The following is a 10,653-nucleotide window of genomic DNA, read 5'->3' on the forward strand; positions in this document are numbered from 1 at the left end:
TGAGACATTGAAGTGGTTGTTTTACTAGCTCTACAAAGACTGCTTCAGTTGTGGATGTGTTCAGAGGGTCCCTGGCTCTATCCCAGGTTGGGATATAAGCAATACTTTTACACAATCTGTACTGCAAGTAGGCTAATTGTAGGTCTACTATGGAAACAGATAAATGAAGCTGTCAACTCAGCAATTCACAGGTTTCAGATTTCACCCCTTTTTAATGTTTTTTAAAGTCAAACTAATAGAACAATAACAAAATATGATGTTAAGTCCATAAGAACACTTAATTAAAAACCACCAGGAGACCACTTTTGAGGTCTGGGAAAAACCTAGGATTTTTGTGTGTGTGTGTAGTTACCCTTTAATTCATGTACCCAGGCACCTAGCACTGTTGTTTGGTTAGCGATGTTTCTGTAGCACATGAAAAAAAAAATGGCTTTCCTGCCTTGATTGATTGAAACCTGGACGAAGTAGAGGGATTTATGTTTATAGAACAGTACCGCAATTCAGAATCAATTCACGTTTAGATGGAGTATTTGGCTGTTATAGCTTCCAGAGTCAATTCGCCCTTTAAACAGAACATGCAAGGTCCTTGGACTAAGGAGTAATGTTAGGCTCCTTTCGTCCAATATTGGGCTCGTCCGAACCTAGTGCAGCTGTAAGTAAACGGATCAGATCAGCCAGGTACTGTTCATTTGAAGAACTCACCTGGAAACTGACTGGTGCTGGACTTGAAACAGATTAACTTAAAACTACATCAGCTATCTTGAAAGTAACTTAAAACGATAAGCAAAAAAACGGTTCTCCTTCAACCATTGTGACTACAAATGTAACAAGATACAGTAACTGAAGTGTTTATAACGGGTGTTGTTTGAAGTATCTGATGAGGTGTGAGTTTTGTTTGCTGTCCACATACGTAACCGTTACTTTCTGAAGTTCCTTGGCTGGCTACAGGAAATAGTTTGCATGCAGTTTAGCTAACTAGCGATGTATTATGAGTTCATGAACAAACAGCTTATTAGCTATGGAAGTTGCTAGTTAGTTAGCTAAGCTAGGTAGCTAACCAGTTAGCTAATGCAGTTTACATGATTAGCCAGCAAGTTAGCTAACTAACGTTATTTAGTGACATAAAAAGCTAACTGAATTACAGAACCGTCTCAAGCGACCTACAGTACCAGACGCATGATTAACTCCAGACTATTTCCAAACACTGTAGCTAGCTAGCTAACATGAAACCTATCCGGCTGGAGAGGAAAAGTAGCTTGACAACTATTAACGTTAGCTAGCAACAGCTCCTTGCTCTCACAAAAAAAAACGGAACCGTACTTACCTTGCCTGGAAGCCTTTTCAATCCTCAGAGATCAATATGAACTTTCCATGGACCAAAGTACAACTGCACAGTCTTGCGCAATTGAACTGTAAGGAGTTCAACAGCCAGGTTTCAGATTTTATTTAATGCCGAGTTTTAGTTTGCTTGTTAGCTACCGCTAGCTGATTTCACCACCAGGCAACAGCTCCACCGTCCAGCCCATCGAGCCGAATACGTGTAGCCTACACAAATCCACAGCCCGCTCGTGCCAACAAAAGGGCAGCTCCAATGTTTACATCCACTGTACAGAGCATGCGTCACGTCAGTCGACCTCAAAAACCTAACAACTGAAAAAATAGTACACTACTGCTATCTACTGTTTATTTTATTGCCCTACACTTAGCTACATAAACTTCGTTAGCTTTTTGGCCTCTTCATAAACTCCATTAGCTAGCCCTATAGGTTTTTGAAAAATGATGCAAGTTCATGTCAGCCATTTCTTATCAGCACACAAGCTAAAACACTATCAGATAATATAGTAGACCCATTAGATAATTCTGTATCAGTTTTAATCTCATAAAAAGTTCTTAACATATTGTATTTGCTCTGTAAAACAGTATGTTCCTATTAGCTGTAGTCTACTAAAGTCAAGAGTAACTACAAAGAACTGGAAGCCAATCACTACAGCACAAACTCACCTGAGGCTAACTGTCTCTGACAACAGTATCAATTCCACAGGACGTTTTGGAATTTTGCTGCCCGGAGTAGATCACAGCAAACATCCCACACTCAGAGTGGGTGACAGAGAGACAATGTCAATCAGAATATGTCAATATAAAGGTTCACAATCAGCTGTCCAGCTCAGACTAAAGAAGCACTTAAGCCTTTTCTAAGACAGGTGAGAATGAGGTGAATGGCAGAGCTGACTTTTTTTGATCCACATATGAACAAAAGGTCATCAAACAAACTTTTCTGGTTTTACGTGGAAGTACTTACATAAATATCATATTTCTTATGTTAGCCACACCCTTGTCTGTCCTAAAAAAAAATGTCTGACGTATGACTCTTGCCTACGCCATACATGCACAGTATGTCTGTTATGGACTGACAATAGATACAGTACAAACCACATACTATAACAGAAAAAACACCCATTTGACGACACTTGTATGTTCTGTACAAAAACCCTTTGGGTGTGTCTGTTGTTTTTATTATTAAAATGTTCCTATCTCAAAACGTAGATACCTTACAATAAGGAAAACAAAATTCAGTAAATTGTGCCATTAGAAAGTATTCACACCCCTTGACTTTTTCCACATTTTGTTACGTTACAGCCTGAATTTAAAATTGGTTAAAAATGAAAAGCTGAAATGTCTTAAGTCAATAAGTATTCAACCCCTTTGTTATGGTAAGCCTAAATAAGTTCAGGAGTAAATATTTGCTTAACAATTCACATAATAAGTTGCATGGACTCACTCTATGTGCAATAAGAGTGTTTAACATGATTTTTGAATGACTCCCTCATCTCTGTACCCCACACATACAATTATCTATAAGGCCCCTCAGACGAGCAGTGAATTTCAAACACAGATTCAACCACATAGACCAGGGAGGTTTTTGGATGCCTCACAAAGAAGAGCACTTATTGGTAGATGGGTACATTTTTTAAAATGTATATCCCTTTGAGCACAATGAAGTTATTAATTACACTTTGGATGGTGTATCAATACACCTAGGCACTTTAAAGATACAGGCATCCTTCCTAACACAGGTGCTGGAGAGGAAGGAACTCGCTCAGGGATTTCACCATGAGGCCAATGGTGACTTTAAAACAAGTACGGAGTTTAATGGCTGTGATAGGAAAAAACTGAGGATGGTTCAACAACATTGTAGTTACTCCACAATACTAACCAAATTGACAGAATGAAAAGAAGGAAGCTTGTTAAGAATATTTGCATCCTGTTTGCAACAACACACTAAAGTAATACTGCAAAAAATGTGGCAAAGCAATTAACCTTTTGTCCTGAATACAAAGTGTTATGTTTGGGGCAAATCCAATACAACACATTACTGAGTACCACTCTTCATATTTCCAAGCATAGTGGTGGCTGCATCATGTTATGGTTATGCTTGTAATCGTTAAGGACGGGGGAGGTTTTCAGGATAAAAAATAAATGGAATGGAGCTGAGCACAGGCAAAATCCTACAGGAAAACCTGGTTCAGTCTGCTTTCCACCACACTGGGAGATGATTTCATCTTTCAGCAGGACATTTACCTAAAACAAATGGCAAAATCTACAATGGAGTTGCTTACTAAGAAGTTCATGAGTGGTAGAGTTACAATTTTGACTTAAATCTGCTTGAAAATCTATGGCAAGACCTGAAAGTGGTTGTCTAGCGATGATCAACAACCAATTTGATAGAGCTTGAATTATTATTTTTTAACAATAATGGGCCAATTTTGCACAATCCAGGTGTGGAAAGCTCTTAGAGATTTACCCAGAAAGACTCATAGCAGTAATCACTTCCAAATGTGATTCTCACATGTATTGACTCAGGGGGTTGAATACTTATCTAATCAAGATATATATATTTTACAAATGTTAAAATGTTTCTTCAACTAAGAGTAGTATTTTGTGTAGATCGTTGGCAAAAAAAATACAATGAAATCCATTTAATCCCACGTTTTAACACAACAAAATGCCCAAAAAGTCAAGGGGTGTGAATACTTTCTGAAGGCATGCACACACAGCATGGTACAGTCACAAAGTGATGTCATTTGTGTTGTAGGATGGTTTATTACAACCCCACAAAGAAAAATCACATAGTGATACAAATTTTTGATCACGTACTCTTTCTTGTTTGAGCCATTTTATCAGCTGGTCTTGTCGTTGTTCGTTTTGTACAGTAGAGAACAGTGCAGAATTTTCCCTACTTTTCTGCTACATCCGGCGACGCGCTATTTACGGAACATGCGCATTGCAAACTTCCTTTTTTCTAGTGCAGCGGAGTGAAATCCCCAGTCTTTGACTCCAGGCTCCTGGCTAAGGAGACAGAAAAGGCTGCAAAATGGTTAGTAAATTGCCAAAATACATTCCCACATACATGTGTTAGACATCAACGTGTGTTGTCTGCAATCACATGTTTTTATGGTTTTGAAACTCCTTGGATGAAGATGGATTCTGTCCGGCTGCCCGGCTACTGTTCACTGGGGTCTATCAAACGTGGCCTAATGGCCGCCTTCACGATTTAATGTTTCTTGTAGCGCTGTGGAGATATTCTTACCTATGTGTTACTTTCCCCGATGAGTGGATGTTGTCTATCATGTCCTGTGACGTAAATCGTTATCGAACATGTTTGCAGTGTTGCCTAACACTAAAAGTAGCAAAGGCACGGCTGGCTAACATTGTTAGGCTAGTTAGCTGTTACTATCAGCGATGACAGGCCCAATATTCAGTGCAACATAATGTCTGATCGCTTTGGCCACATAAAGTATACTTTTAAGTGCAGCATGTGTAATGTTAGGGATACGTTGTGTGTTGACAAGTAGCTGGCTAGTTGACACATGCAAGCTACCTTGGGCGGCAGGTAGGCTAGTGGTTAGAGCGTTGTGTCAGTAACCGAAAGGTTGCTTGCTCGAATCCTCGACCTGACAAGGTAAAAATCTGTCGTTCTTCCCCTGAACAAGGCAGTTAACCCGCTCTGCCCCGGTAGGCCGTCATTGTAAATAAGAATGTCTTCTGAACTTAACTATTTAAATCAAAAATAAGCTAAACTGTCTTCTCTCATAGGGTTTTGTGAAAGTGGTGAAGAATAAGTCGTACTTCAAGAGATACCAGGTCAAATTCAGGAGGAGGAGAGGTAAGACTGGTTTTAGGACTTAAGATTCAAGTAGAAAGAGTCTAAACTTGAAAATGCCATGACTGTCTTGATCTTTAATTTCACACTAAAGACCATATTCATTCCACTGATGCACCGCCACCTGACTGACTTGGATATCCTTGTTGTGCTTAGAGGGAAAGACCGACTACTTTGCCCGTAAGCGCCTGGTCATCCAAGATAAGAACAAGTACAACACACCCAAGTACAGGATGATCGTCCGCTTCTCCAACCGGGATATCGTCTGCCAGGTAAGATGGGATTCACATGAGAAAATATAGCTGGAATTACCACAATGGACAAAGAACTTATGGCCACATACTCCTTCTCCAATCCCAGATACGTAGCTAATAATTTAGCAGGAGCTTTTAGCCAAAACATTTTTATTTTTGACAATTATTCATGTGGCCCATGTTAGTCAAACCCACAACTCTGTTGCCACCTGAGTACGCTTTAGTCCAGTTGGACCGGCAGTCTCAACTTCAGCTATATTGTCCCTATCATTCCCACATGACCCATGTGGTAACAATGATCAAGGAGGTAATGGGAAATGTCCCATGCCATGAGGGATTGACTGATGGGCCATGTGATTATGCCTTGATTTTCTCATGCTTGCTTGTGTATTTGCTCTAGATTGCCTATGCCAAGATTGAGGGGGACATGATCGTGTGCGCCGCCTACTCCCACGAGCTACCCAAGTACGGGATCGCCGTGGGACTAACTAACTACGCAGCAGCCTACTGCACTGGTCTGCTGCTGGCCCGCAGGGTAAGATTAGCTCTCATACACCTCCACTTTGACCTGATGGCGGCTGCTTTAGTTTTCAGGACTGGGTCTTATTAGCTAATGCGTATTCTATGTTTCTACCCTGTTGGAGTTTGTGAAAAGTCATAATTTCTCTTGAGTACCCTTCTTTCCTCAAACCTCATTTAGTCTTCAATGCCTTGAAGTATGATGGATGCTGTATGAACAGTTGGTGCTCAAATTGCTAAGCTATTGAAAGAACTGAGTTGTGTTCTCGCTTGCACAAAATTGTTGTGTATTAGAGATTACATGATTTTGTGTAAAACATGAGAGAAAGAAGCATCTCTGTTCTAAATCTGAATGATCAAACAATCCTTTTGAAGGCGACCCTGCTTTTCTTCTGTTTTCTCACTGTAAACAATTGGTAGTTGGTCAGTCAAAAAGCAGTCTGTCAGTTTTATTTTCACTTGTTTAATGTGTTGCTTCAGAATCAGCTTTTGTATTTACTTTGTGGTTTGTCAGTGCAGCAGATTTGTTTAAAATTGACTTATGACTGCGACATGAGTGGGTGCCTTGCCTCTTTAGCCACCTGTGGTAGAGTTTTCGCTCAGCAAGAAACCATGTAGTCAGCTTGTTTTAATAATACACCATATTTCTCTAATCCCTTTTGTCTTTCCACTCTAGCTGCTGAACAAGTTTGGCCTGGACAAGGTGTACGAGGGCCAGGTAGAGGTGACTGGAGATGAGTTCAACGTAGAGAGTATTGATGGTCAGCCAGGTGCGTTCACTTGCTATCTAGATGCAGGGCTCGCCAGAACCAGCACTGGCAACAAGGTGTTCGGGGCCCTGAAGGGGGCTGTGGATGGAGGCCTGTCCATCCCTCACAGGTAATTACACTTCTGTGTGTTAGGAACACATTGCTGTAGCCAGGAGTAAATGTGCTGTCCATAATCTTATTCAAAACTGATCATAGATTAGTGTTCTTACTCTTGATGCATACTGCCACAGGTCCCAGGTTGGTTTGTGCCATTTTTCTGTACATCACAAACAGATCTGTGACCAGGCTAGTATTTCGGGAAGTTATCAGGATTGATATTTTGTTTGATACACTCAAGACTGAGCAAATTGAAGTTTCTTCATTTTCATGTAAAATGTCCTGTTTCAAGATGTTGCTTAGAGCAATATGATTAATTGGTTTACCATCCAAATGTGTTAAATGCACAAAGATTGAGGGCTCTAGTGTCTGTATTAGCATGGGTAGTGCCATTGAGGGCTTTTGAAGTAGTCACCTGGGTGGGACTTCCTATGGGTTAAGGAAGGATCACACAATTCCATCACCAGGAGGGATCCGTGAGGAATTATACAGTTCTATAACTGCAGGTGGCAGTAAATCGGCAACCTTAGCTTTTTACCTGTTCAAACAACACATTCTAGGTGGCAGTGTGCACCCTTTCGGTTTGTTTGCCAACTCAGTAAAAGGAAAATTGACTACCTCAAAATGGAGATGCCCATGCTTTTACGCCGTAATAGGAAAGATGCAATTGTGCCAATGTCTAAGTGTATGGGTATTTCCTTGGAATTCTGCAAGAAGTCATTTTTATATGGCTTTAGTGGAACTATTCGGCCTTGGTGCTGACAATCTTCAGGAAAAGCGCCATTGATAATATTGAATGAGCCTGGTTGTTCGATAGCCTCTTTCAGCCTGATATTGTTGTTTGCCCCCCCAGCACTAAGCGCTTTCCTGGGTATGATGCTGAGAGCAAAGAGTTCAATGCGGAGGTTCACCGCAAGCACATCATGGGCGTCAATGTGTCAGAGTATATGAGCTACCTGATGGAGGAAGATGAGGATGCATACAAGAAGCAGTTCTCCCGCTTCATCAAGAATGGTGTTGTCCCTGACAAGGTAAGTTCAAAGTTCACCCTGAACCCATTGTGGTGATGTATGGGGAGATTCCTGCCAATACCTGGCTCTATTAGTTCCCTTACACAAGTGTTTCTGAACCCCAGTACCCCCGACAGTACACATTTTGTTTTAGCAATCGGACAAACTCCAGATTCAACTGAAGGCTTGATTAGTTGACAAATTGAATCAGCTGTGCTTGTTTGGGGCTACAACAGGAACGTGTGTTAGCGGTACTTAAGGACTGGAGATGGGAAACTGCTTCACACCACTGCTAGATGGTATCATCACCTGGTTTTCACTGAACCTGAGTGGGTAGTAACTACTGTTCTGTTAAATTGTTAGGCCTCATGCTTGTAAGCATACTGGGGGGTCATCAGCTTCTCCACAAATAAATTCTGAAGGGAATGTTATGCTGAATCCCAAAACAGTCCCTTCCCCTCTGCTCTCCATTTACGGGGGGCCTCTGCCATATGCAAAAGTGTCCCAAAGCAAAGGGAGTAGTAGTTTGTGCAATTTCATGTGAAGGAATGGGGTGTGCCTAATTATGTTACATGCATGGCCGGCCTTTTTCGAGGCTTGACAAGCCTATCAAATGAAGTGCCCACCAAATAAACATTTGAATGTAAAATAACAGGAGAAATGTGTTAATTTGAATTGAATGCTTGTTTTATTTAAACGTGGAACATGAATTGCATAATTCAAGTCAGGTGTGTCCTGAAGTAATGGGTTAATTTAATCCTCATCACTTTGGAAGTTGCCCTTGGTGTTGTCAGCCACGTGTGACAACTGAGTGCACCAACAGCGAGTTGGTCCCTGGTTTGGGGTTAAGCGTTTACTTAAACTGTCACCATATTGCTCCCAACTATCCACTGCTCTCTGATCTACAGAAGTGACTAGCGGTCGATTTGGATTTCAGAGTAGGAACTGTGCTGCTTGATGATGAAACATTTGATGCTGAGCGAATTGTAGTTGGTCCTTCATTTGCCCAGGTTGATGTAATCAACGTTTCAAGACGGGGCTGAGAGCAGCACAGTTCATTAGTTTGTCATACATGTGCTAGAATAAAAATGCAACTGAAAATACAAAATGTCATCACCTCATTCCTATCAATTGGATGTATAAATATTTAAACTAAGGGTAGAGTAGAAACTATACTGAGTCAAACTTGCATGGTTTAGTATTAAAAATGGGAAGTAGATTTTTGGCTATTCAGTAGGAGCCTTTACGGTTGTGTGTATTTGATTGCTGGAATTGGCATTTACCCACATTATACTAATTTGTTTGCCACACTTGTCCTGCAGGTTGAGGAAATGTACAAAAAGGCACACGCTGGCATTCGTGAGAACCCAGTCCATGAAAAGAAACCTAAGAAAGAAGTCAAGAAGAAGAGGTGAGTTGATGAGCAGTTTTGGCTATTTTCTAATGGAAATGCAGTGCCACTGCGTTGTTGCTATTCATGTTATACATCTATAACCTGATAGCAAACTTGCCTAGATGATCACGAACCTAATCGGTGTCAATTCTATTTAATTCTGGAAGTAAACAAGTTCCGTTTCCACTCTACCTTTGACATTGTTTACTTACTGAATGGAAATCAAATTATAACCCCCCCCAGTCACTTTCCTTCAGTATTTTAAAGCAGTTCACTGATGTGACAGCCACCCCCTTCATATTTCCTGACACTGTAAAAATGGAATTGTTAACATGTAATTCTGAAATCCATCCTCCCTGTTTGGTCACCAGGTGGAACCGTGCCAAGCTCTCTCTGGCCCAGAGGAAAGACCGCGTTGCCCAGAAGAAGGCCAGCTTCCTCCGGGCTCAGGAACAGGAGGCTGCCGACAGCTAAACTCTCTGGTCCTAATGATGGAGCAACAATTGCTTTGTTATAATAAATATATTGGAAAAGAATGCAGCCTCTGTTATTTGTGCATGTTTATTTATAGACGCTTCGATGAAAGTATAAAAATGACTTTCAAGTTACCCATACTGTTTTAAAAGTGGTTGAGATTGTATAATATATATATATTATACAATGGTTCTCAAGCTTCCTTTTTAGGCCGGAGACCCCTTTTTGTGATAGCAAATTCATTGGAGATCCCTTCAATCAGAATGTGGATGGCCGAACGAACCAAGTCTAGGGCCCTGAGAAGGAACATTTTAAAGGCACATCTCTTGGCATCGGAGAGAATGTTGCTGTTTTAACGCAAATAAACTGCAATTCTACACTTTGTCATGGTGCAGAGTTTAAAAAATACAAATACTTTGGCTATTATCCAGCAACTATGCCATGAACTTTGCAGTTTAAATTGTATTGTTTGTGGTATTCAAATATGGATCTCGTCACCAGTTCCACTGCGGCTTTTCATTCGTCCCTTCGATTTGGGGACTGTTTTTGACCTGGGACTGCTGTTTGCCCTACTTATCTACATTGACAATCTATTCGAGTGAACGCTCTAACAATGGCAATGCAAGACCTCAACGGTCCAAGGCAGGCGTGTTCATTCTAGCCAATGAGAGGGTACCTACGTAGCACTAAAAACAATATTGCGTTTTGACCATGTGCTTTATGGCCCAAACGGCGTTCCATACGCCTTCCTCTGGTTCTCCAGACCTCTCGGATTTCAATACCCCTGCCATAGACAATTAACATGTGTTCATTACCCTGGGCCTACTGGTTTAGGAATTAAATCATATATTGGTTGATATTAACCTCATCAGATCTAAAGGGTCTCTGGGGGCTTGCAATGAAAGAGATTTGATTTATATTGAAGGCGAATGTAGCCATTTTTATCTCACTATCAAATCATTTCTGTGTAACCTTA

The 10,653-nt window shown here is 40.9% G+C and overlaps 2 protein-coding genes across 4 annotated transcripts in view; one reads left to right on the forward strand and one right to left on the reverse strand.

Moving 5' to 3' along the window:
* The window catches only part of LOC139406733 (ecotropic viral integration site 5 protein homolog), a 90,990-nt gene extending 88,854 nt beyond the window's left edge, over nt 1-2,136 (reverse strand). Inside the window, exon 1 of one of the 3 annotated variants that reach the window (XM_071149709.1) lies at nt 1,325-1,761. The gene's annotated coding sequence lies outside the window, so the exon portion shown is untranslated. Of the gene's footprint in view, nt 1-1,324; nt 1,762-2,001 lie in introns of those variants that run through there. The other 2 variants (XM_071149712.1, XM_071149710.1) reach the window with 2 other exon arrangements.
* Nucleotides 2,137-4,277: 2,141 nt separating this feature from the next.
* On the forward strand, nt 4,278-9,739 carry LOC139406735 (large ribosomal subunit protein uL18). Its single transcript, XM_071149715.1, has 8 exons — nt 4,278-4,375; nt 5,095-5,164; nt 5,318-5,433; nt 5,816-5,950; nt 6,611-6,813; nt 7,654-7,831; nt 9,133-9,221; nt 9,575-9,739. Exons 1-8 carry the CDS (start codon nt 4,373-4,375, stop codon nt 9,675-9,677), a joined length of 897 nt encoding a protein of 298 aa, XP_071005816.1. The 5' UTR covers nt 4,278-4,372; the 3' UTR covers nt 9,678-9,739.
* Nucleotides 9,740-10,653: the final 914 nt, after the last annotated feature.

The sequence above is a fragment of the Oncorhynchus clarkii genome, chromosome 4, assembly GCF_045791955.1.
Source record: "Oncorhynchus clarkii lewisi isolate Uvic-CL-2024 chromosome 4, UVic_Ocla_1.0, whole genome shotgun sequence".
Lineage (NCBI taxonomy): Eukaryota > Metazoa > Chordata > Actinopteri > Salmoniformes > Salmonidae > Oncorhynchus > Oncorhynchus clarkii.